General features: G+C 38.2%; 3 protein-coding genes across 9 annotated transcripts in view; 1 reads left to right on the top strand and 2 right to left on the bottom strand.

The window, feature by feature from the left end:
• VMP1 (vacuole membrane protein 1) overlaps positions 1–11,051 on the bottom strand; it is a 135,434-nt gene extending 124,383 nt beyond the window's left edge. For 3 of the 4 annotated variants that reach the window (XM_032428399.1, XM_032428402.1, XM_032428401.1), the window contains exon 1: positions 10,948–11,051. The gene's annotated coding sequence lies outside the window, so the exon portion shown is untranslated. Of the gene's footprint in view, positions 1–10,541; positions 10,908–10,947 lie in introns of those variants that run through there. The other variant, XM_032428400.1, reaches the window with a different exon arrangement.
• A 60-nt stretch (positions 11,052–11,111) lies between these two features.
• On the top strand, positions 11,112–17,051 carry PTRH2 (peptidyl-tRNA hydrolase 2). The gene is made up of 2 exons (XM_032428404.1): positions 11,112–11,338; positions 16,433–17,051. The coding sequence occupies exon 2, from the start codon at positions 16,433–16,435 to the stop codon at positions 16,970–16,972; it is 540 nt and encodes a 179-aa protein (XP_032284295.1). The 5' UTR covers positions 11,112–11,338; the 3' UTR covers positions 16,973–17,051.
• A 4,343-nt stretch (positions 17,052–21,394) lies between these two features.
• Positions 21,395–27,371, bottom strand: part of CLTC (clathrin heavy chain) — a 59,695-nt gene continuing 53,718 nt past the window's right edge. For all 4 annotated transcript variants that reach the window (XM_032429316.1, XM_032429318.1, XM_032429317.1 and 1 more), the window contains 2 exons: positions 24,872–24,947; positions 21,395–22,771 (listed from right to left, as the gene is read on the bottom strand). In XM_032429316.1, the coding sequence (XP_032285207.1) occupies positions 22,647–22,771; positions 24,872–24,947 (201 nt within the window). In that variant the 3' untranslated portion in view covers positions 21,395–22,646. The remainder of the gene's footprint in view (positions 22,772–24,871; positions 24,948–27,371) is intronic.

The following is a 27,371-nucleotide window of genomic DNA, read 5'->3' as shown; positions in this document are numbered from 1 at the left end:
TCTCTGGGTCCTGGGATTGAGCCCCGAAATCAGGCTTCCTTCTCAGCAGGGAGTCTGCTTCTCCCTCTGCCACTCCCCTGGCTTGTGCTCTCTGTCTCTCTCTCTCTCTCAAATGAATAAATAAAATCTTTAAAAATAAATAAAAAATAGGGCGCCTGGGTGGCTCAGTCGTTAAGCGTCTGCCTTCGGCTCAGGTCATGATCCCAGGGTCCTGGGATTGAGCCCCACATCAGGCTCCCTGCTCAGCAGGAAGCCTGCTTCTCCCTCTCCCACTTCCCCTGCTTGTGTTCCCTCTCTCGCTGTGCCTCTCTCTGTCAGATAAATAAAATCTTTAAAAAGAAAAAATAAATAAATAAATAAAAAATAAAAATGGAAGAACAGTTAGAATGAAAGCAGAATACTCAACAGCAACAATAAAAGCCAAAAAACAATGGGATAATATCAGAGTTTTGAGATAAAACAGCTAGTCTAGAATTGTGTGCCCAATAAAATAGAGACATTAATAGTAAGCAATAAATAAGGCTATTTAACCAAGTATTGTATAAAATAATAAAAGTGTCTGTGACGATAATTTTAAAAAGAAGTGAAATGTGGATAATGACATATAAATCTGGAAGAGAAAGATGAGAGCTAACATGTCCTAAAGTTGGAGAGCTTCAAAACAGTACTTGATAGAAAAAAGTCCAAACAGTCCAAATATGTCAATAATCAAAATAAACAGATTAAACTTATCACTTTGAAAAGGTTGCAAATTGTTATTTTTAAAAAATCCATGCTTGAAAGGCTGAAAATAAGACAAAAGACAAAAGTCATTATTAGGGACAGAGAACATAATGATAAAAGGTTTCACTCAGCAGGAAGAAATAACAATTCTAAATTTGAAAGCACTAATACAATACAGCATCAAAATTTATAATGTAAGAATTGTTAAAAATACACAGAGCAATGGATAAATCCAACACTGTACTGGGAGATTTCAAAACAACTGTTACTGATATTTCAAGCAAACAAAAATAATATTAAGCAAAGATAAAAGATTTTAACAATACAATTAAGAAATAAAATGTAGGGGGCACTGGGTGGCTCAGCTGGTTAAGCATCTGCCTTTGGCTCAGGTCATGATGCCAGGGTCCTGGGATAGAGTCCCGGATCCGGCTCCCTGCTCAGAGGGGAGTCTGCTTCTCCCTCTGCCCCTCCCCCAAATTCGTGTGCAAGCACTCTCTCTCTTTCTCTCGCTCTCTCAAAAATAAATAAATAATATCTTTGAAAAAAAAAGAAAATTTCCTTAAAAAAAAAAAGAAATAAAATGTAGGAATAGATTCAGCATCTGACATTTAGAGAACACAAATTTTTTCATAAGCCATTTATCATGATTAAGCCAAGAAACCAGTCTTAACATATTCCAAAGAATGGGCATCATAGACCACATTTTCTGATAACTCAGAAATTATGGCAAACAAGAGGCACCTGGGTGTCTCAGTCAGTTCAGTGGCTGCCTTTGGCTCAGGTCATAATCCCGGGGGTCCTGGGATTGAGCTCCATGTCCTCCCTGCTCAGTGGGGAGCCTGCTTCTCCCTCTGAATCTGCCCCTCCCCCCTGTTCACGTGCTCTTGCACACGCTTGCTCTCTCTCTCAAATAAATAAAATCTTTTAAAAAAAATTATGTCAAGGGTGCCTGAGTGGCTCAGTTGTTAAGCGTCTGCCTTCAGGTCAGGTCATGATCCTGGAGACCCGGGATCGAGTCCCGCATCGGGATCCCTGCTCGGCAGGGAGTCTGCTTCTCCCTCTGACCCTCTCATGCTCTCTCTGTCTCATTCCCTCTCAAATAAATAAATAAAATCTTTAAAAAAAAAAAAAAATAAGGAAAGAAATTGAGAGGGCCTAAATACATGGGGAAATATACCATGTTCATTATTTGAAAGACTTAATATCGTTATTATAACAATTTCCCTCAAACTGATATATAGGTTTAATGCAATCTCAATCAAAACTCATGCAAACTCTTTTTTTGAAGATTTTATTTGAAAGAGACAGTGAGAGAGCGCTGCATGAGCAGGGGGAGGGGCAGAGGGAAAAGGAGAGGGAGAGGCAGACTCCCCGCTGAGTGCAGAGCATGCTCACTGGATGATGCTCACTGGATCCCAGGACCCTGAGATCATGACCTGAGCAGAAGTCAGATGCTTAACCAACTGAACCACCCAGGCGCCTCTTAAGCAAGCTTTTTAAAAAATCAAAAGTGACAAGTGGATTCAAATTCATATGGAAATGCAAAGAACTTAGAATAGCTAAACAATCTGGATAAAGAACAAAGTTGTAAGACTTGCACAGCTCATTTCAAGATTTATTATAAAGCTAGAGTAATGATAGTATGGTTCTGGCAAAAGGACAGATATAGATCAGTGGAACAGAATATAGAATACATAATTAGACCCACATATAGTGGGTCTAATTCTTTCAGCAGAAATATAGTGGGTCAATTAATTTTCAACAAAGGTAGAAAGCAATTCAATGGTGAAAGGAAAGTCTTTTCAACAAATAGTACTAGAATAACTGAATATTCATATGAAAAAGTGAACATCAACCCTTCTTTCTCAAATTCAACAACTGATTTGAAATGGATCATAGATCTAAATGTAAGAACTAATACTATAAAGCTTCTAGAAAAAAAAGGAGAAAATCTTTGCAATCTTGGAGAGACAAACTGTTTCTTAGGATTTAAAAAGCATGAACCATAAAAGAGAAAATTGATAAACTGGACTTTACCAAGTTTAAAAACTTTTGCACTTTGAAACATTGTTAAGAAAACCAAAAAGGTAAACTACAGGAGAGAAAATACTCGCAAGATACATGTATCTGACAGAGTTCTTGTGTCCAAAGTATATCTCTCTCTCTCTCTCCACACATATATTATAGTAATAAAGAATGAAGGTGTTTTGTATAGATATGGAAATAGAGAAACCAACCAAGAAACAGAATAGAGGACATTTCAAAAGATTCTTGTGTTTTTGGAACTCCTTATGGCAAGATAGAGCAGCGGGGAAAGGAGAGATTATTCAAATTGGTATCCATATAAGAAAAGAAAATTTGGATTACTACTTTGAACCATGCACAAAATTCCATTCCAAATGGATTAAAGATTTAAAAGTCAAAAAGCAGAACTTTTAGAAGAAAATATAAACACTTTTTGCCTTGGGATAGGGAATGATTTCTTAAGACACACAGAAAAGAGCTATCCATAAAGGAAAAGACTAATAAATAAAACACCAAAATTAAAACTTAAATTCATTACAAGATATCTTAAGTGAAAAGATAAACCAGAGAAACACATAACTGAAAAGGACTAAGTAGGCAGCTTATATAAAGAATTTAAAATACTAAGAAAAAGACAATCTTACAAAAGTAAAATAGGCAAAAGACATAAAGAGGTATTACATAGCAGAGGAAATATATATGGCCAATAATGAAGATACCTACTTGATCTCAGTGACAATCAAAAAATATAGATCAAGATCACAATGAGATACCATTTTTATCCAGTATGCTTTACTATATAACAATTTAGCTCCAAAATTTAGTGACTTAAAAAAAATCATTTAATACTTCTCATGATTCTGTGAGTTAGGCCAGGCAATTCTGGTCTGGGCTAGGTTGGCTCTTGAGCCAGGCAAGTCTCAGATGGGATGCCTCATGTAAGGTCCCCTAACCACCAGGTTAGTCTGGCCTTTTTTCACATGATGGGCTCAGGGTTCTGAAGAGCCACAAGAGAAGACAGGCCCCAATATGCAAGTTTTTCAAGTCTCTGCTTATGTCACACTTGCTCATGTCCTATTGGTCAAAGCGAGTCACATAGCCAAGTACAGAGTCAAGGAGTGGAGTAACAATAAAATCACATTACAAAGGGGTATGCATACAATGATGAGAATTTGTGACCATTTTGCAATTCAACACTCAATTTTATAATCCACCACACCATTCTTTACATGGATTCTTTCAGCAGAAATTAAGACAATAGCAAAGTTAGGAAGACAACTTGTAAAAAGCTGAATACTGGTATACTCTTGCTAGCAATTCTATGTCTAAACATATAGCCAAAAGAACCTCTTGCACATGTGAAGAGTTGATATGTACAATAATATTTTTAGCAACACCAGTCTTAATAGCAAAAGCTCTAACAACTCAAATGTCCATTGTCAGAAGAACAAATAAATAAACTGGCATACAATTATACAATGAAATTTTATATAGCAGTGAAAATGGATTTTCATTTACTCATTTAACAGTATTTACTGCGTACATACTATCTGCTAGGCATACTTTGAGATGCATCACTTACCAATAGTTATTAAGGTACTGATAAATTCAAATATTTAAATTTCTTTTTTAAAGAAAGATTTTATTTATTTTTTGAGAGAGAGAGAGAGAAAAAACGAGTGATAGGGAGGAGGAGGGACAGAGAGAAAGAAAGAGTGAGAAGCAGACCCCCTGCTGAGCAGGGAAGCCTGGGGAGGGGGGGGGGGCTCAATCCCAGGAACTGGAAATCAGGATTAGAGCCAAAGGCAGACGCTTACCCGACTGAGCCGCTCAGGCGGCCGTCAAATATTTAAATTTCTAAAAATAAGACTTTTGCAGATACAGAGATCCTAGAGACATCCTTATGATTATTTAATAAAAAATTAAAGAAAATTCTTCTGTCCCATTGAAGCTGTACTAAAATCTCCTATAAACAGATCTTAAAAACTATTAAGGGGCAGAAGAACCTTGTATATTCTCTTTGATTAAATGCTTTTTGCAATGTGGAGACTTGAAAGTTTCTGGAAGGAACCAGACTCAATAAGGAAGTGGTTAGTCAGATCATCGATTTTAACTTCACTGGACTTTGGTCTCATTTAGACCATAGAGCAAGATTTGACTGGGGTGCCTGGGTGGCTCAGTCGTTAAGCATCTGCCTTCGGCTCAGGTCATGACCCCAGGGTCCTGGGTTCGAGCCCCGCATCGGGCTCCCGCTCGGTGGGAAGCCTGCTTCTCCCTCTCCCACCCCCCCTGCTTGTGTTCCCTCTTTCGCTGTGTCTCTCTGTCAAATAAATAAGTAAAATCTTAAAAAAAAAAAAAAAAAGATTTAACAGAGCTGGCCCTTTCTTTTATTTTCTATTTTTATTTTTTTAAAAAGATTTTATTTATTTGTCAAGCGGGGGAGCTGCAGGCAGAGGGAGAAGCAGGCTCTCTGCTGAGCAAGGGACTGAGCCTGATGCGGAACTTGATCCCAGGACCCTGGGATCATGACCTCAGCCAAAGGCAGACGCTTAACTGACTGAGCCACCCAGGCATCCCAGAGCTGACCCTTTCTTAAAAGAATTCTGAATAAGTAAAAACTTTCACATGCTTTATATATATATATTATACACATATACAAATATATATATGTGTATATACATGAAAAAAAAAGAAAAATCTCGTTCCCCTCTGTCCCTCATCTAGTACATTCCCTGCTAGATATAACCACTTTTATTAGTTTTGTGTATCTGATCATTCTTTTTTTTTTTAAAGATTTTTTATTTATTTGTCAGAGAGAGAGAGAGAGACAAAGCACAAGCAGGGGGAACAGCAGGTAGAGGGAGAAGCAGGGAGCCCAACGCAGGTCTCGATCCCAGGGTCCTGGGATCATGACCTGAGCTGAAGGCAAGACACTTAACGGACTGAGCCACCCAGGCATCCCTCTGATAATTCTTTCTTCAAACACTCCTTGGCCCCCTTTTGCCAGTTCTCTTTTACCTGACCTGGGCCCTCTCCTTTTCTCTGTCTCTCCAAGTGATTTTTCTGGTTCTGTAGTTTAAAACCCTAGCCTGAACTTGTATTTCTGGTCCTGATCTCTAGATCTGTACACCTAAGAGCACATTTGGATGACTGCTAAGCATCTCAAATGTAACATGTTCTTTCTTCCTCATTCCCATCCCCCTTCTTGTAACAAACCTGGTCCTCCCCAAATCTTCCCTCTCCCAGTGCTTGGCACAACCATCCACCCAGTTACTAAATCCAGAAGCACAATCATCCCTGACTCCTCTCATTTCCTTACTCCTCACATCTAATCCAGGACCCAGTCCTATTCCAAATATATTTAGTATCCACCTACAGCTCTCCACTTTTTTGTCACCACTCTGGTCCAGGCCATCTTCATCTCTCACGTAGACTACTGCCATGGACTCCTAACTTCTCTTTCCATTTTTATTCTTGTCCCCTTCAATTCATCCTTCACATATAAACAAGAGTGGACTTCTTATAAATCCTATGACTCCCCTACTTGAAACTGTAGAAGGACTTCCTACTACACTCAAAATCAAATCCAAATTCATTTCCATGGCCTGCAAAGCTCTATATAACCTGGACCATGAGTATGTTTCCTACCTCATTTCATGTTGCTATATTCCAGATATACTGTGGAACAGGCACATATCCACATTAACTCTCTCTCAGACCCTTGTTTACTTCGTAATATTTATTACACTGTGTTTATTCTTTTATTTCTGTATTTACTTTTTTCTCTGTTAGGCTCCCGACTGAAATACCTGTTTCTCTATCAGGCTCCCAACTAAAATATGTTTGTCTCTGCTTCCCACTGTTTTCCCCAAAACCTGGTAAAAGACCAAGATACAAGATTTTTGCTCACTGACTGGATGAATGAACAGATATGGCAAAAGATGTCATTGCAGAATAATCTTCCCATGCAAAGAAAGTGCTAGAAGATATCATTAAACATCAAATTCTCAAATTTCAATCTCAAATTGTTATGACTTACACAAATAAACTATTAACAATAATACAAAAAGGTTGAGAGAAGAGCCTACAGAAATACATCATTTTTTAAAAGAATCTCACATATGTTGTAAAATATACACACAATGAAATGTATACATATTTATTTACTGAACCTTCATTAATACTGAGCAAACAACATGCACCCTGATGTTTATAGCAGCAACAATAGCCAAATTATGGAAACAGCCCAAATGTCCATCAATTGATGGATAAAGATGTGGTGTGTGTACACACACACACACACACACACACACACACACACACACACGGAATATTACTCAGCCATCAAAAAGAATGAAATCTTGTCATTTGCAACGACATGGGTGGAGCTAGAGTGTATTATGCTAAGTGAAATAAGTCAGTCAGAGAAAGACAAATACCATATGATTTCACTCATATGTGGAATTTAAGAAACAAAACAGATGAACAAAGGGAAGGCGAAAAAAGAGAGGGAAACAAAATATAAGAGACTCAACTATAGAGAACAAACTGAGGGTTGATGGAGGGAGGTGGGCGGGGGATGGGCTAAATGAGTGATGGGCATTAAGGAGGGCACTTGTGATGAACACCAAATTTAAGTGATGAATCACTAAATTCTACTCCTGAAACCAATATTACCCTGTATGTTAACTAGAATTTAAATAAAAACTTGAAACAAAACAAAACAAAAATACTGAGCAAACAATGATCAAGTAAGCAGCAGTGAAAAGACATGCTTTCAAAGAGGATTGGGAAAGAGTTTTCTCTTAGCAACTGCTCAGCAGGCTACTGGATGGTAACAATGATAACAGTCATGGTTAATATGCCATTCTAAATGCTTTACTTAAATCTATTCATTTAACCCTAACAGTAAAGGTACTGACTTCATTGTCTACGAGGAAATTGAGATGGCAAGAGGTGAAGTAACCAGCCAAAGGGTTGCACAGTAGTAAGAGCTGGAATTGGAAACAAGGCAATCTAGCTTTTTAGCCCTGGCTCTTAACACTATCTACCTAGTCCTTCCAAAAAAATCTATAAAGACCAAGCTTATTATTAAAGAACTTCAAGAACAAGAGAAAACATCACAATGAACTACCGAAAAGACTATGTATCTTTGAATACCGACAAACTCTTCAGCAATTACCATTAAGCTGGGATAGAATTACTCAGTGGGTTGCCCTTGCTTAATTTAAAAATGCCTTAAGCTTTAAATGCCTTAATCTTATCTGACACAGACAAGTATCTCCTGTTCAAATTTCCAAAACCTTCAAGGAGCATAATATCTTTAAATGAGCTTTACAGAGGGTTTACATAATACATAATATCAGTTTGGCAAACCCTATACAAAGTTGCTTCCCAAACAGAGTTTCTTGAAGCAATAAACTCTTTAAAAGTTTACCCCTCAAAATGTTTGCAAGTCTGTGAAGGTAGATTATTAACTAATACAACAACAAACAAATTATCACTTAACTCATCCAATTTGTTTCTGAGGTTAGTAAAGATTCTCTAATCTGGCATTTATTTCTATACCAAAGAGAGAGAGAGAGAGACACCAACAAAGAGCACTAGGCAAAAGAGCAGTGATAATAAGTATCTAGCCCTCTGATCTCCAAAAACGGGGAAAGACTAAACAGGTTTTGTGAAATCAGTAGAAGCAAAAAGGTTCTCAACAAGACAAAGAGTTAACTATTCCTACAGTGGCTATTTACCCAGAATAAAATAGAGAAATGACTCTATAGATTAATAGATAATATAACAGAATATTAAAATTATAAACAGTTTGGGGAAATTTTTTTTAGCATGAACAAAGAAATTAATAGTTTCCTCCTACCTATTACCAACAACATTCATTCAGTAGAGACATGTGTAACAAAGATACTCTCTTTTCCACTTGTCAGAAAGAAGACACCTTGATATCTGATAGTAATGAAGCATGAATTCAGAACAGCTGTTCTGAAGAACAGAATTTTCTTTTACCTTTCCTTATTCCATTTCACTGCAAATCTTGCCAAGTACAGTGTTTTTGTTTTCCTAGAATTTACAAGAATAAATCAGCTAAAAAGGGGGGAAATGTATACCTATAAATCCCCTTAATACATAAAAGACATCATTTTCATGCAAACCAGGAAATATTACCAAACCATAAAAAGATGCCTGGAGACAACTTAGCAGAACAGAAAGAACACTTGGGACCTCATTTCCAGTTCAGGTTCTGGCACTACCTAAACCACATGACCTCAGGCAAGCCAATTACTGATTGTTTGTGGGGAAGACTATAACGATATGTTCACAGAGGTTGCTTTTAATTCTAAATATTGCTTTCAGTGGGTTTCGGTAAAATGATAGTTTTTTTACTTAATAAAGTAAGGCTACTTTTAACCTTTAGTTAACCATATATAAGCACCAAAAACTTCACCTTCCTCTGCACTTGGAAATTCTTAAGTGACAATACATGATGACCAAGAAAGATCAGATTTAAACTCCCAAATGCAAAACTATACTCATTTTCCAGTCACCGACTTATTAACCACAGTGACTAATTCAATGGGTTACAGTATCAAACTATTCCTAGATAGCTTTTATCGGGTTCAAAAGTAGGGCAAAGATCATCTCAGAAAAGTGTGTGATATTTTCAGATAAATAGCACACTTAATATAAAACATCAAATTGTGAAATGATACAAGCAACAGAATTCTGCACTGATATATTTCCAGCTTTCAGAGTAAACTGACATCACCGGATTTTCATTTCTACAGTGATTTCCCATTTACTATCTCACTTAATCACTGTGACAATCCTATGAAATAAGTAAGCAGTATTTTATCAACACAATCCAGACCAGCTCAGAAAGTTAGGTAACCTACCAATATTTATTCTGGAATGTGAGTCACAGAAATTAAACTGTATTAATCAAGTAGGATATATACCTCAAAGGGGGAAAAAAAAAAAGCTTTAGTGTTTTAAAATAATATAGGCAAAGAAGTAAAATATAAAAGATTTCTACTATAGAGTCATTTCACACCCATACAAATCGGCCACATTTATCTAGGTACCACCATCCTTCTTCCAAAGGTCAATAAAAACACATTCTAGAATTCATAAAATGTTGCCTAATAAATAATTTCTTACTATCATTTATGCTAAAAATACACAACTAAAATCACAGCTCATAACACAATTAACAGGCAATAGCTATCAGAACATTAAATTCGGTATCATTACAACACCAGAAACACTTGTACACATTTCTCCAAAAAATCAGTGTAGTCTGTCTACAAAATTTCTGCCATCAGCCCCAAATTGAAGACATTAAAGTTAGGAATTGAAAGACATTAAAGTTAGGAAAAGGAGCCGTCTTGCCATGATAGATAAACAGTGCCAGAACCTATATGAGATTTTTGCATGGATTTGCAGAAAAACAAAAGATAATAGTTTAAACCTACTGGAGGTCATTAAGTAATCTTAGTGTGACACAGGGCCACCTATGGCTTCTTGGAAGTTTAGAGGTTAAGCTGACCTCCACGTTTTATTGCAAATACCTCCACTCTAATATAACAACAAGGGGGGGGGGCGGTCAGGGATTTGGAAGAGGTAGAGAACCCTACTCTTCATAAAGTAGTAGGAGATCCGCGAAGGGTCTTTGCAAAAATCAACGGAGCGAAGGCCCCATTCCCTCGGCCACCAACGCTTTAGATGGCACTTACATGCCTGAATTTTGTTTAGCAGCGAATACGTTTAGTAACATGTGTTACCATGTGTCAGTGGTTGGGAGGTCAAACTGACAGGTCCTGAGAAACAGCTTGGTCATCAGCAGGGAGGATCTCCATTTACTCTGAGGTCCTAAACACCCAGGCAGGAAAAGATGGGTACTGTACAGAGCTTAGAACAGCTTCCAAGTCCGCGACAATGAGAGCGAATGGTAACAAACCCACTGTATGGGTTCACTGTACTGGTAGCCAACCATGAGGAGGTGTCCCATATAACCTGGCTACCGCCAGACTGAGGCACTCAGAGTCAGCAGCGCCCTGAAACACTGCTTGAAGTCGAAATCACGGTGCCCCAGATCTGCATGGTCTAAGTGGGAGAGCTCCGGAAGAAGCCAAGCTCTGAGGATAGTCTTAGGCTTCCGTCCCCAATTCCACGCGGGGGCTTACCTACCCGCTCTGACCCCGGCTTCTCCGGATCAGAATCCTGCAAGCGGCTCGCGACCGACTCTCACACCCGCCGCTGGGGTCCGGCCAACCGGAACTCGCGTGCGTCACTTCCGGTCCGTTCCCCACCCCCCCCCACCCCTCCGGGGACCGCCTCCCAAAAACAAAAGTTCCTCTCTCATTTCTGGAACCTCCGTGGATAGTCGCCGGATTTCAGCTCGGGTTTAGGTTCGGGACCTGTGGGCGGGGCGAGAGGAAGAATGACTGTTCTCTTCGCGGATCTTGATCCGGAACTTATCCAGGAGTCCCGGAAGAGATAACTCGCGGGATAGAAGCGTGTTCACTACCCGAAAGAAAAACCGCAAAGGCGCGAGTGAGGCGGTGGGGAGGTTCTCTAGGTAAGTCAGCCCTTCACAGGGCTAAGGAGAGGGGTGTCGTTCCCCATTCTCTCTCCACTTGGAATGTTTCGTCCCACCTCATTCCATACCTCCTCCCCCAGCCTTTCATCTTCCCCATAGACTGCTCCGCCCAAGTGGACGCTGGAGCCACTGTTCCTGTTCTGCCAGTCGTCCTTTGGAAAAAGGGACCAAGATCCTGGGAAGGAGAAGGACCCAGAATTTCTGGTTCCCATCAACGCCTCCATTCAGGCAGCATCGATGCGCGCTCTCCGAATGTGAGAAGATACCGCGCAGGCCTCACATTCTGTTGAGTACTTACTTACTGAATACCCACAGCGTATGAAGTTGTTGAGTCCTGCGAGGAAAGAAAAGTTTCCACGAATATGGCCGAAAAATGTGTCTCTGTGTAACACAGACAAAATGTTCAGAGAAATATTTAATCCTTTAACGTGATATCCCCCCCCCCCCCCGGCACTAGACGCTGAGAATATGATGTGCAGTAGTTATGTGTAATTGCTACAGCAGTTCTGTAGAGTAAATAATTAAGATTGATTGGGGGATGATAAAGACTTTAGAGAAAGGTGTCATTTGAATCACGCCTTCGTGACTGATTCAAACTTGTGTTTGTGTATTTAAGTGGAGAAAAATAGAAAATAATTTTTGGGGAGAGATTGCTTCTTGAAGGGACCTAGTAATTTGGTGTGGCTGGAGAGTACAGTATGTAGCAGGAGAGTATATTAGAAGGATAAAGTAGGTTGTAAACAAATTGTGTAGTGCTTTGAATTCGTGCTAAGGGATTTGTTTTATTCTTTAGGCGTTTATCTGGTGGTTTTTGAGCTGGGAAATTACAGGATCAAATTTGTGCTTTAGAAGTATAATTTTAATGCCAGAGGACTAGAGTGAACTAGGACATGCATGAAGAAAATGTGGAAAGATCAGTTGGAGAAGTTAATTTTGGAGGTTTGAGGCTAAGAGATCATTAGGGCACTGGTAGTAAAGGTAAGGAGATAGGTTTAACACAGATAAATTCAACAAGGTTTGGTAACTGTATGTGGTAGGACAGAGGAGAAAAAGTCCAGGGTTACTCAGAAATCAAGAATACAGAAGTTTGAGAGGGAAAGGAAGATACTGAGTTCAGTTTAGGACACAGAGTAGAATACTTCATAGTACTCTAGCAGAAGCTGGAAATTCAAGATTGGAGCCCAGGAGAGACTTTAGGAGTCCTCAGCATATGACAGTTTGAGAATAAATGAGATTGTCTCTCTCTCCTAGATGTCAGCTCTATTAAGAGTGGGACTTTGTTTTGTTCAGTGCTCTATCTTTAGGATCCAGAACAGTGCCTGGTACACAATAGGCCCTCCATAAGTATCGATTGAATGGAAGGAGAGTATATAGACCATCACTGTCCAAAAGAAATTTCATGGAAATGTTCTAGATCTTAATAGAGTGGCCGCTAGCCACTTTTAAGTTGTTGAGCTGTTGAGCACTTGAAATGTGGCTCAGTGCAACTGAAGAACTGAATTTTTATTTAGTTTTAATTAAGTTTAAATCACTATGTTTGACTGATGGCTACTATATTGGACAATGTAGGTATAGACTGAAAGGGCGTCCAAATGTTAAGCAGGGGTAATGATGTACATCGGGGGTGAACAGGACATAGAGCTAGAGGAGATTGGAAAAAACCTATCAGAAAGATAGGGTGACAGATTAAAGAATTTTAGGGAGGAAAGTTTAAAGAAAAATTATCAGTGAGTTGTGGGGAAAGCTCAAGATGAGGCCTAAAAGGCAACTCTATTTGGCAATTAGCAAGTATCTAATGCCTTAGCAATTTCAATTGAGTGGGGAAGGGAAGCAGATAATTAAAGAAGTTTAGAGGTAAAGGGAAGAGGGAAAGTCAGGCAGTGGTTTAAGGGTCAAAGAGGATTTTGGAAATGTTTTTTTTTTAGGTTGGAAAGGCCGGTGGAGTGGGATTAATGGGTGGAGTGTGGTTCAGGAGGGGAGCACTGGGTTTATTGATATGTTTGTAGTGGAAGTAGGGGGACAGGCTGAAACACCTTTTGGAGTTAGATGATAATGTGATCAGGCTGATGGGAGATTAGAACATCCTAAAGAATAAAGATGTTAGGATTAACATGTTAGAGACCTCATGAGATGGTACAGAAGCAGTAAGCTTGGTAATTTCTGGAACTTTTTCTGCTTTCAGTTTTTGCTGACTCTTACTGGTATATATGTTTTTAGATAAAGTTAAGAAGATGAGAAGTTTTCTGTCATGATCTCTAGATGAGTATCTTTTATACCACTTTTGCTAGTTATGTTACTGCAGATAAGCAGCTTCTCTGTTGGATCCTTATTTTTCTTTTTTTTTTTAGATTTATTTATTTATTTATTTGACAGAGACACAGCGAGAGAGGGAACACAAGCAGGGGGAGTGGGAGAGGGAGAAGCAGGCTTCCCACCGAGCAGGGAGCCCGATGCGGGGCTTGATCCCGGGACCCTGGGATCATGACCTGAGCCGAAGGCAGACGCTTAACGACTGAGCCACCCAGGCGCCCCTGATCCTTATTTTTCTTGTCTTTAATATGAGGCTTATGTCTTTTTTCTTATTTTCACAACAGCCATAATGGAAGTAAAGGGTTTAGTAATTTATGCAACACGTAGTAGGTCCTCTATATGCAGTTCCCTTCTCCAGATAATACCTGAATCTGGTATATAGGATATTTGGTTACTTTACAACCTAGAAGTTGGTGGAGAAAATCCTTCTGATTGTTGACATGGAGGTTATATATATATAATTTTTATGTAATTGAATTTTTGTTCATTTTGGAATCTAGTTGTTAGATTATCAGAGAGAAGTCCTGCTGACATGTAAACCTCATGTAGTAAATGATAGATGCATTATGAGATAATGTAGGTTCTAATAAGAATTTAATATATTTTTTTCTGACTGCAAAGGCATCTAGAGCCATAAAGTACTATGTCAGTACAGCCCTGTCACCAGATGTCACACCAGTGAAAGGAATGAAACTGGGTATTGACAACTTAACATGTGTGACCCTCTTACCTCTGGCCACTCCATGTCACTCTCTTTTGATCCCTCAATGTTCATTTCTTTAGGATTCTGTTTTAGCCCTTCCTTCACTCTGTATACTTGTCCCAGTGGCCTCACCACTTTCATCACTTCAGTAACTTCAGATATATGTTGTTTTCTTAAATCTGTATTTCTGGCCTAGGCTTATCATCTGACCTTTAAGATGGTATATCCTTTTTTATTGTTGCTGGACATCTCTAACCAGGATGTCTTTTGGTCAAACCAAGTGTAATATATCCTAAACTGATTTCAGTATCTTTTACTTTCAAACCTGCTACTTCACAAAAATCCTCTTCATCAGTAAATAGTACCTCTGTTCTCCATTTGTTCAAATCCAGGTCATTCTAAACTTCTCCCTTTCTTTTATCACCAGACCTCCAGTGAGTCACCAAATCATACAGACGTGCCTTGGCCACTTGTTTCCTTTTTCATTGACACTTCTCTTGTCTAAGTGACTATCACCTCATCTAGACTATTGGGAAAGGCAAAATAGAGCAGCATTAAGAACATGGGAATGAAGTGTACTGATACATGCCTCTACATGGATGAACCTTGAAAACATGCTAAGTGATAGAAGCTTGAAACAAAAGGCTACATGTTGTATGGTTTGATTTATATGAATGTCCAGAATAGGCAAAGTGTAGATTAGTGATTGCCAGGGGCCCAGGAGTGGAGAAAATAGGAAGCGGCTGCTAATGGGTATAGAGGTTTCTTTCTGAGGCACTGAATATGTTCTGGGATTAGATAGTGGTGATGGTTGCACAACCTTGTGGATATATTTTTAAAAATTGTACTAAATTATACACTTTAAAAAGGTGGATTTTGTAGTATGTGGATTTTATCTCAAAAAATTTAACATCTCCTATGCTATCCTCATTAAATTTTAAGTTTTTATTTTTAAGTAATCGCTACACCCAGTGTGGAGCTTGAACCCACAACCCTGAGATCAAGAGGCACATGCTCCACCGACTGAGCCAGCCAGGCAGTTTCAAAAACATTAATGTCCTAATTTTAACATAAATGAGAAAAGGAAATTTGACTGCCATCTATGCCATGTAGATTATGCAATGCATAATCAAGGTTATTACTTGTCAGCACTACAAATATGGTGGCCCCATGTATTTCAGTATATAAATGCTTACTCTTCCACTAGAAGAAGAAACTGATAGTTGTTTGTGCCTATACACGGAAGCATTATGAGTCCAACAGCCTCAAATGTAGACTGATATAGGTGTTTTATTGGTGACCCAAATACCATCAACAGCCTTGCTGAGGGAACAGGAATTTCTAAAATAAAAAGGATAAAGGATGATCTTCCTTTGTTTTATATGATAGTTATACTTCTGGGAAATTCAGTGTATATTACAACTATGCAAAAAATACTTTGTGTCCATATGTATAATGAAGTTGGGTTCTAGTCTCAGATATTAATCATTTTTCACCTATAATTTCCAGTGGGACAAATCTTCACTTCGTAAGACTTTTGGCATTCCATGCTGAGGTCTAGTAAATGTCAGCAGTGCAGCTCACTCCAGGTCCGTTGTTGTGTCAGCCAGAAACTTCTGAGCAGTTGGTACCATCCCCATTGAGAACCACTGGATTATGAAGACACAGTTAAATGAGCACTATATTCCAGAGAAGGGATGAATTATTCTTGGTTTCCTTGGGTCCTTTAGACAGCTTGGTGAAATGGAGTATTTCCTTCCTCTACAAGACTTAGGGAACACTGAGCAACAGAGCTTTATTGTATCCAAGAACAAGATAGATAATCCTTATGTTGAGATTCAAAATGACCTAAACTGCTTTACCTGTATTCTTCAATCTTTTAGAAAACACGGGAAAAAAACCCAGTACATTAAGATCCAAAATATATTTTGCTTTTTTTTCTGGATGACCTCATATAGTTTTAAAATGTTGTTGCTTATATATATTGTCAAGGTGTCTTGTCTGATAAGCCTGTATCTTTTCACTGCTATGTAGTGATAACTTTTTTCCTTTCCTTTAAGATGCTCTCCAAATCCTTGGTGATGGAATATTTGGCTCATCCTGGTGCACTTAGCTTGGCTGCTGGAGTTGCATGTGGCATGTGCCTGGGCTGGGGCCTCCGTGTACGCTTTGGGATGATCCCCAAAAGCTCACTGAGTGAGACAGACACAGAGACCGGAAGTGAAGCAAGCATCTTAGGAGAGAGTGGGGAGTACAAAATGATTCTTGTGGTTCGAAATGACTTAAAGATGGGAAAAGGGAAAGTGGCTGCCCAGTGCTCTCATGCTGCTGTTTCTGCCTACAAGCAAATTCAAAGGAGAAACCCTGAATTGCTCAAACAATGGGAATACTGTGGCCAGCCCAAAGTGGTGGTCAAAGCCCCTGATGAAGAAACTCTGGTTGAATTATTGACCCATGCGAAAATGCTAGGACTGACTGTAAGTTTAATCCAAGATGCTGGACGTACTCAGATTGCACCAGGTTCTAGAACTGTGCTGGGAATTGGGCCAGGACCAGCAGATCTAATTGACAAGGTCACTGGCCACCTGAAACTTTACTAGGTGGAATTCTGTATGATGGTCCCACCAAGATGTGCTTTGAAACTGTTAAATTCTAACAATAAAAGCTGAATTTCCCCCCCCATCCAGCTTAAGTATTTTTTAGATGAAAATCCGTTTCCACGTTCTTCTATCACGTACTTGGCTCAGTTACAGTTATCTTGGGCTTAAAAAAAAAAAAAAAAGTTGGTTAAATGATCCTGATGGTTCAAGTGATAGCTGCTGAAACAAAAAATGTTTATGAGAGAAACTGGTCACAAGATTGGGTTATACAAGGGCAGGGGGAGGCGGGGAGGATTTCCTGTGCATAGTTAGGTCCCTATGTGTTAAATAGCTCTTCTTCCCCAAAACAGTGTTGCTGTACCCCCTTGAAGGGCCAGGGTTCAAGGGTATTCTCATTGGATGCAAACTCTAGTTTTCCTGCCATCACTTTTCGGATGAGTGATAGCCAACATTAACAGATCATGGTGTAACCCCACACAATGGGTTTACAATCTAACCTGGATTTTTTTTGTCTCAAAATTGAGGTTTTATAGCAGTTGATATAATCCACCTGTGCAGTACTTCATGTTCCCTGACCCACACTGGCCAAAGGTTCTCAGCAGTGCTTCTACATCATGGCCTATAAAAATTCCTTTTACTTCCCCCAACTTTCCTAATAGCAAAGGCCTTGAAAAACCTGTAAAGTGACTTGTATGGACTTTGAAGGTATTACTGGGCCCACATAAGAATTTACAGTAATTGTGGAGTTAATGTAGTGTGTCATTCCAACATCCTACTGTTTCTTTACCTAGAATTTAAGGAACCAATTATTAAGGGCACCTTTATTTCCCTTTTGATCTTTATATGCATCATGACATAATTCCAGTAATTACTGTTACACCAGCTGCCCAGAATATGAAGGAGGTCCCAGTTCCCAAAAGCTATAGCTTCGTGAAGGAAAGCCTTTTAGGGGGATCCTGACAGTATTTCTAAATTGAGTATATCCCTAAGAAGTGATAATGCCAGAGAGAATTTTGGTAACAGATGCACGTTAAGTAGCTCCAACTCTTCATGGTTAACTTCAACAGTTAGCATTAGTTAGCATTTAACTTCAACATAAGCAGCACGATAACACAACTTAAAGTTCTAAGGTCAGTGGAGTCTGGGCAGAACACTAAAGATTACTGCAGCCAGTCCTAGTTTCTAATATTTAGTCAATTTTATAGAGTTTATGCTGGCATGACAGCACAGGAGAAATTCCATCTGTGAATGATGCCACAGTAGCAACTGTTTCTTTTTTTTTTTTTTTTTAAAGATTTTATTTATTTATCTGACAGAGACACAGCGAGAGAGAGAACACAAGCAGGGGGAGTGGGAGAGGGAGAAGCAGGCTTTCCACTGAGCAGGGAGCCCGATGCGGGGCTCGATCCCAGGACCCTGGGATCATGACCTGAGCCGAAGGCAGACGCTTAACGACTGAGCCACCCAGGCGCCCCGCAACTGTTTCTAAATAGAATGTTTATACTAGATTCAAAAGTGATGCAACAGCATGTAACTGAGATGAGGAGAACTCAATCGTAAATGCATGATTCTGGCTCAGTAATTTCTGAGGCTTGCCTCAGAGATGGATGGCTCCAAGTTCAAAGACCGTGCATTCCCAACAGGATGGCCTGCTGTGGCTGACTCAAGTAACTGTTAAGAAATCATGGTACATCTACTAGGATGAATTGTACACAAATTCTAGTAAATCTGGAAATACATTATGCTTATTTCCTAGTTCACCTGTACTTAGTATTTATTTTACAGGGTGCTTAATCTTATAGTTCTCAGGGTATATTCTGCAGAGCCCATAGGGTCCTTAAGATACTTCCATGGGGTCAAAACTATTTTCATAATACTAAGACATTTTTCTTTTTTTTGCTGTGTTGACATTTGCAAAGGTGGGTAAAACTGTTGGCACTGTTCACAAATCAAGACAGGAGCACCCTACCTATATAAGTAGTACTTCACTGCCCTATACTCACAGTAAAAAAAAAAAAAAAAAAAAAAAAGTTCACTTAATGTTCTTGATAAAGCAGTAAAAATAAAATTTGACCCTTGACTATTTCTATTTGTCTTAATATTCTCTGCAATATTAAACACTTCTGGTACACACTGAAATATGAATGTTGTCTTGAAAAAAACGTGTGGCTGAATTGTGAGCTGAGCTGAACTAGCAGCCTTTGTCATAGAAGATTTTTACTTGAAAGAACTGGCAAACTAGTTATCCATCCAGACCTGGGTGTTTGGCAGATATTTCCTCATAAATTAAATGACCCAATCATTTTAAGGAAAACAACTGACAGTATTCTGGAAAACTTCTGCCTCTTCGCCCAAGTTTCCCAAAACTTTTTCCCAAGACTTTTCTGATGATATCAGTGTTCCTCACAAATATTTTTTTAAAGATATTTGTCAATATTTAGAAGACCTGTACAACTTAGTGAATCAGTATTTTCCATATAACCAATGCATGATATAACCATAGCAATGATCCCTGGGAGTTCATTCTTTTCATGCATGGGTAAAAGATCCATTCAGAGAGACTAATGGATTTTAATATAACATCACAAAAAATGCAGTGTTACGGTTTCAGATTCCACATTTCAACTAACCACAAGTATCTCAAAAGGTACTCCTTTCCTTTCCTAATTACATTATCTGCATGAGGCTAGACTTTCTTCACATACTTAAAAATGGAATATACTGATATAATATAGAAGCAAACATGAGAATACAGCAGTCCTCTGTGAAGATGAACTTTAGAGACTTGCAAAAAACAGTGCAATACCACTCGTTTTGAGAAATATGGTTGATTTATAATTGTTTAACATGCAATGAGTTTAAGTTATATTTAATGAATTTATTTAAGATTTTATTTATTTATTTGACAGAGAGAGACACAGCAAGAGAGGGAACACAAGCAGGGGGAGTGGGAGAGGGAGAAGCAGGCTTCCCGTGGAGCAGGGAGCCCGATGTGGGGCTCGATCCCAGGACCCTGGGATCATGACCTGAGCTGAAGGCAGATGCTTAATGACTGAGCCACCCAGGCACCCCTAAATGAATTTTAAAAATTTGTTTTAAATACTAATACAGTAAATATCAACACCTACAATTCCACTTAAAGCTCTTTGGGACCTTCAATAATTTAGGAGTACAAAAGGATCTTAAAGTTTGAGAACCACTAGTGTGAGAATGTCTACATGACTAAATCAATTTACAGAAAATTCAAGCAGCCCTACTTGGAGATCATGTCAGTGTGTTCCTATTGTACTAAGTTGTACAATGTCTATGTTGAATATCAACAAGTATCGGATTTTTTGGTACAATGGTACAAAGATCATTGAAAACATGTTTACCTCCTGAGAGGTTTCCCATTAAATCTCTCTCCCCCTTCCTCCCTGCTGTTTCAGTTAAATTTAGAGAATTGTAAGAACTCTTAATGCCCTGTTTTTAGTTCCTTCTCCCAGACCATCATCCTATTCAGAGTAATGTTTGGGAAGACATCTTAAAATAAATGATCAATTTGGCCTACCACTTGTTGTATAATACTTTACTGCCAAGTCTTGAGGTAGGTAGGCATTTTGAGATTTAAAAATACTCCTGAAAATAATTCTGGAAAGTACTCATCGTGTTAACATACACAAGAGGGAACATGTTCAGAGGTTCAGCTTGCTCAGGATTTGAACCTATGTCATACACCACAGTTTGTTTCTACGATAGCCCATTATGGATGGTTTATGTGGAAACTATCATTGGACATAGTATCACATTAAAACGGCTTTTTTTTATTTCTTAAAGTTGTAAGAAAACCTTTAATAAATATTTAACTTAAGGAAAAGAGATGAATTATTCCATTGGAAAAACAAAAACAAAAACAAACCCACAGCTGATTCAAAGTACAGGAAAGGTCCAGAAGAACAAATCTTGACTCTGAAATGAATGAACTCCCAGGGATCATTGCTATTCTCCCTCATGATTTTGATAATGATGAATAAAGGGGGTGAGGGGGGGAGAGAGATCCAGCAGAAACAAGTACAGCCAGATGTTTGCAGAATGAAAAACCAAAAAAGGAATTTTCCAGCTAATACTATAATTTTTGATAGGAAAATAAGGGATGGGATGATTAAAAGTGGGGAAGGGCAGGGGTTCTAAGTTTAAAAAAAAGAAAAAAGCCTTCCATGCAGCTTATGGTCATTTGCCCTATGTAGAGAATTACAGGGCAATATAGGCTAGGTAGGGGGCTAACTCTATTGAGGATTAACAATGAAATGAACTTAAAAGTAATATTCTCAGCCATAAACAAAAAGGGCTGAATTCAAACACTGGTTAAAAAAAAAAATCGACTTAAAGTACCCATAATGTGGGGGCCCTTACTATTCATGATAAGGGACAGTATGTTAACTACATGCTTATATACTTTTATTTCCAGTTAATAGAACATCCATGATCTGTACATTTAAGTGAAATGCTTAGAGAAAAACCTAAGGTACCACTTGGTTAAAATGATGGAGATAGCCAAAATGTAGCCCACTACAGTGCTGTTTCTTCAGACTAATGCATGTACCTTATTAACTACAGTAATGCACATGATGCAATGCTATGTTTTCACATGTCCCAATCCTCATTCCACTTCTGTGCTCCTGCCTCACTGTACTGCGCCTCAGTATCCAATATGAAACTATCACAACCATGGTTCTTTTGGTTTAAATTTGAGAGATTATTTAATTAAAACTGCCATTCTACATGTTATTTCCACAGTCCAGTAATTTATTTTAAATTTGAGTAATTTCAAATTCCACAAACAAAACTGAAGAACAGCAATATTTTGTTTGAATTCTCTCTTCTGTACACTCAGTGATCTAAAACACCACAATATCCAACATACACAAACCTCAGGGAAGGGTTAGTAAATACACACAGATTGGAATCATGGTGCGCTTTGTTCCTGAATGGAATGGTCCCACAGAAAAAGCACAGGATACAGCACAACATAAGGGCACCTGTTACATATGAAGTGAGCAAAAACACACTAGCATTTTCTATATGCGTAATGAGGAAACCTGCATAGGTTAGAGGGCCTTTTATGCTCATTTAAAAGTCAGGCAAGTTGTCTGTAATGCATTTTTCAAATAATTTGGAGAGCAGTGCAATCCAATGTAGGGTATGCTGATTAGTGTTGTCTTTGTTGGCATTGACAGTCTTACATGGTCACATACCAATATTTTTGCTGTAGCTTTTAAGTAAAAGATTTAAATGCATTTAGACAATACATATCGAAAGCTGTTTACATACACTAAATTTAAGAGATTCAATATTAGAGTTTTTTTTTCTTTAAACACTACAGAGTGCAAATCAGGTTCTTCACAACAGATTAAGTATTAAGCAGTTCTTCAAAGAATGAGGGGGAAGAAAAAAAAAGCCCAAGTGAATAAAACATTGAAACTATTCCCCTTTGAAAATAAATTCTAAAATGATGCGGAATGTGAAATAAGCTTTTAACACAGGTGATCCGAGTTTATAGTTAGAAACAAAAAGTAGTCCTTCATGAAATAAAGGTTATTAAGAACATGTGCCTGTTTTCCCGTTATAAACTGAGAAGCGGGTAGAGACGATGTTTCAGTACGAAAATAGGCGACTACAGGATCAGCTTTCTGTCTCACATGCTGTACCCAAAGCCAGGCTGTGGCTGCCCATAGGGTGGTGCAGTATAACCATAGCCAAAAGGTGCCTGGGGAGGGACTGCAACACTGGGTCCTGCTGTCAGCATCAACTGGGGCTGACCTAGAGAAGAAAAACATGAAGGGAAGAGGGTGGGGGGCAGGAGGTGGGAGAAACTGTTAGCACTGTAGGACCACGACACTCTAATCTCACCCACTCGAACAACAATCACAACTTAGAATGAGTTTGGTGGTGGCTCTTCTATCACAATTTTGGCATGACAATCACCCTAAGAAGGGTTCTGCCTAAAAAGTCAACAATTCAGGGCAGAGGACAGAACTATAACTATGATATTTCATTTCATTTCAAGCAATATTCACGGGCATGTCTGACGTGACCGAGCAAGACAGCTGTATTCTCACATTAATATCTGGTGACAATATAATAAGCACAGAAAAGCTTAATTTTTTAATGGACGTGTTTTTCCCACAGAGGAACTTTTAAAGTTAGATTTAAATTTCTGATTTAAAGGGGTGCCTGGGTGGATCAGTAGGTTAGCATCTGACTCTTGACTCTCAGGTGAAGATCACAGGGTCATGCAATCAAGCCCCAAGGCAGGCTCTGCACTCAGTGGGGAGTCTGCTTAAGATTCCCTCTTTCCCTCTCCCTCTCCCCGGCCCCTGCTCTCATGCACGCGAGATCTCTCCCTTTCTCTAAAATAAATAATCTTAAAAAAAAAAAAAACAAAAACACTGATTTAAACATACCTAAATAGTAATGAAATGAAATGGTAATCTAATGCATATCTAGCAAAGAATCTAGTACTAATTAAGAGAAAAATAACAAGACATTTAAATATGCATTAGATATGAATACATTAGAGTATACAACCTGTTTCAAATACTATGTTAACACTCTTACGTACTTCATTTAAAAAAAAATTTTTAAGTAAACTAACCCCCAAGAGTGGGGCTCGAACTCACAACCCTGAGATCAAGAGTCACAGGCTCTACTGACTGAGCCAGCCAGGCGCCCCAACACTCTTATGTATTTTAAATAGTGGTTGACCACATAAAGAAAACCACCTATAGAAAACCTGGCTTATTTAAAGGGAGAAAACGACATAATACCTCTACCCACTCCCCCACAAAAGAAGTATTCTTAATCCCCTGAATGAATATAAACCTAGTGCAAGGTTTCTCTCAGACAAGTGACCTCATGTCTGTCTTTTTTGTGAACAACCAAAATTGTTGTTTGTGAGCAAATTCTTTTTGGAAACCAGCAGTTTGTAAAAATAACTTTTAACCCTTGATACTGAAATTTTCAACTGCCTAGAAAGACTCTCCATTTAAACACTCTGAACACAAGCCAAATTCAGTAGGTGCCCCCAAAGTATTATTGTTCCTACTGTGTTTCCTATCTCAAATATGTCAAACATCTTGCTCGAATCTTTTAACCTGCTTTAATCTAATCATCTTTAATCTACTTTTAAATTTATCTTCTCCAACTTCATCAAAACTACACAGTCCTCTAAATTCCCCAAGTCCTTTTTATCTATAATAAAAAGGAGATAATTGTCATAACATATTTGTATATTATCATTTCCTTTAGCAAGCTGGTCACAATTTTAAGCTTTCCTCCAAAGAATACCTGGCTATAGTGCTGTAATTTATATCCTTCTAATTCATTGTTCAAATGAGTCTGTTCACCAAAGTGAAAGGGAAAAGGGAAGTAGTTCAGAGAAGAAATTAAATTGCCTTCAATATTCACTGAGAGTCTCAAGATCCTATCTCTCTGGAAAGTTCTCAAATGGAAATAACCCAGTTCTCTGCCCTGGTTAGAACTTAGAGTACTCTATGAAAAGCACACTAAAGACAGCCTTGGCATGTTCTCTTACCTTCTGCACTTCTGAAAACTAAATTCATTAATATTTCTTTCTTAGTAATTTACGAATCAATCAGTGAGCAGGCAATAGGAAAATTTAAGTTATGATCTTAAGTGACCGTTTTTTATTATGTCTTTGCATTTAAGATGACCTTAATGAATAATGTCAAGGTCTACTTTAAGACTGTTTTCAGAAAAAGATGGTAGAATTATTCCTGAACTCAGTGAGCCTTTCGCACTTTAGAAACTTACTATATTTCTGTTTTGAGGTAGGATCCCTAAAGAATGAAAACGTCTGTCTACTACTTTTCTGTAGGGTTAAAAAGAGAGCAAGATTACCATAAACAATAGGTTGCGTCTCTGTAGCTTGTTCTTCCTCTTTTCTCAGTGATTCCGAAGCATCTAACTTATCCACCTGGAGAAAAACAGGTAATGTTACTTAGCATCTCAAAAGTATTACAAACCTAGGTTTATGGCAGAAAGTGGAAAAGCCTTAGTATGTTAAATTTTGTCAAAATAAAACAGACTAAAGAACATTCTCAGGCCCCCTCAAATTCATTGGCAATGTTCACAGTTCAGTCAAGGTGATTTTTAGCACTGTCATTATAAACCCTCAGGAAGGAGGGATTTATAAATGCCATAAAAGCTCACGCCAGGCTAAAACTGGGCATGCTAGGATGCAGCCAGCCTGAGGGAGGGAAATAATGAGAAGGAACCACTTTTTCAAATGAAGTTTAAACCATATCATAGGTAATAATAATGAACTCATGACCAGGCAAGACTTCCCTCCCCAAAGGAAAAGATATCCAAAGAAGTAAATTAGTTAATGACTGGACAAATACTCATTTGGAATAAGCTATCTTTTTCCAACTGTGCACAGTTTCTGCTGATAATTGTTACAGGTGCGGACTGAAATTTAAGACACAAAGTGGCTCCATATTCCATCTTTTCAGATAAAGACAGGCTGCATGTTTTAATGCTCTATTTTCTAAGAAGTAGAATAGTAGTAGGAATGCCTAATTTTTGCCCCAATGTCTTTGAGGAAGAATTTTTTTTTTGCTTTTATTTAAGCAAAGAAGTAAATGGCTATTACATGCTAACTACCCTAAATAAAAGTGGATAGTATCAGACAGAACTAATACTGTAGGAGTCCAAATGTTTAAAAAAATAAAGAAAAAATGAAAGAAAGGAGCTGGAATACATAGGTCCTTCCACAAGCTAGTTGAGTGACCCTGGCAAACCATTACACTGATCCTCAAATTTCTGTATAATGATAGCTGAATAAGATATTCTGCAAAATTTATTCTAGAACTAACATGACTTGGTTCTCTAATTCTGTGAAGAACTGGGGAGAAATATTAGGACAGTGGGCTTATGGGATGTCTACTATACAACTTCCACCTGCATTTTAAACTATATTTAAAAGTCTATCATTACACTTGAGGTAAAACCAAAACTTCAAATTTTGATGTTATCTATTACTCGTGGTTTTCAAAGTCCTAAGTGCACTGGGTGAGATGAGGGGCACAGTGCAGGAAAAACTTTTAATGAATGTTCAGGGCATATTCCTCAAAAAGGCAAATAGTGAAAACCACAAAAAAAGACATGCAGACTTCAGTGAAAAGCTATAAAGACTGGGTCCAAAAGAGGTTAAAGTAGCCCGTAGTTTCTATTTGAAACTATTTAAAATAGTGTGTGTGGGTCTTCACATAGGTTATTAAGGTCAGGACAGTATTTTATACATATTTTGTCCCATATTAAATATTATAAATGTAAATCAAACCCATTCTAGTTTATCAGGGAATAATTTGAGAATAGTAAGTTTGGGAAAAAAGTTGAGATGTCTTCAGATAAAATGTGGTTTTTCTACACTAGGAAAAGGGTTGGTTATGTTTTTGTATGCTATTTTCCTATTTTATAGCCTAAGTGTTCATGTGTTAAAAATTACCCCAATATCAAATTAAAAACAACCATGGAGTAGAAGTACCATAAGAAATACCCAATATTTGGCATTCAAACTTAAAAATTATTTCAGCTGTATACTTTAAAGCACAGTCTGTGCCATCAGGGTCAGATAGGGTTTTGCTAACTAAACAGTATCCAAGAGTGAGCTAAAGAGGTTATACAAAAAAAATACATGGATGAGTGTACATAACTTCCAAGTTATTAGAAGAAAAATGAAACACCAACCAAAAAAAAGTCACCACTGCATAATACATTTCCAGACTTTCAAGGAAAAGAATCTGAAGTGAACACATGTTTAAACATTAAGGTCAGAGGTGAATCTGAGTCAGATGTTCAAGAAAGACGTCCTATTAAAGTAGTACATTGAAGATTTAGAAGAACTAGCAATATCACAATGCCCAGGCATGTGGACACAGGCAGGTTGGGCATAGGGGAAAAAAACAAAAAATAGTAACTCTGAAGGAATAGCATCAAATTAAGCAAAAAATTTTTATTTTTCTATATAAGAGGACAGCCTCTGGCACAGCAACATCCAATTTTTGTTTCCATGACCCAATTTAGATTGCTCAAAAAAAAGCAGAGAAGGCTTTTATGAACACAAGCTTTTGTTAAGAGCTGTAACAAAAGTTTCTGATCCTTGGATTTAAAAAGAAAAATTAGAGGTAAGCATGTCACTGAGTTCAGTTCCATCTGTACTATTAAAAATTCACTATAATGTAAAAGGCTTTTCCACAAAGACTGCAATATGCTGCAGAGGAAAAGTTAACATGCAGTCAGTTATTCTGGTGTATGTGTGCATGAAAAAAAGGCAAAAGTACTGAAGCAAGAAGTGAGATCTGAAGATGACTGTTGCTATACAGGCTCTCAAGAAACA

This window comes from Phoca vitulina, unplaced genomic scaffold (assembly GCF_004348235.1).
Source record: "Phoca vitulina isolate PV1807 unplaced genomic scaffold, GSC_HSeal_1.0 scaffold40, whole genome shotgun sequence".
Lineage (NCBI taxonomy): Eukaryota > Metazoa > Chordata > Mammalia > Carnivora > Phocidae > Phoca > Phoca vitulina.
This window is presented reverse-complemented; position numbering and strand designations above follow the sequence as displayed.

Coding starts and splice junctions, on each gene's coding strand:
- PTRH2 (XM_032428404.1), top strand. CDS start 16,433: ATGCTCTCCAAATCCTTGGTGATGGAATATTTGGCTCATCCTGGTGCA.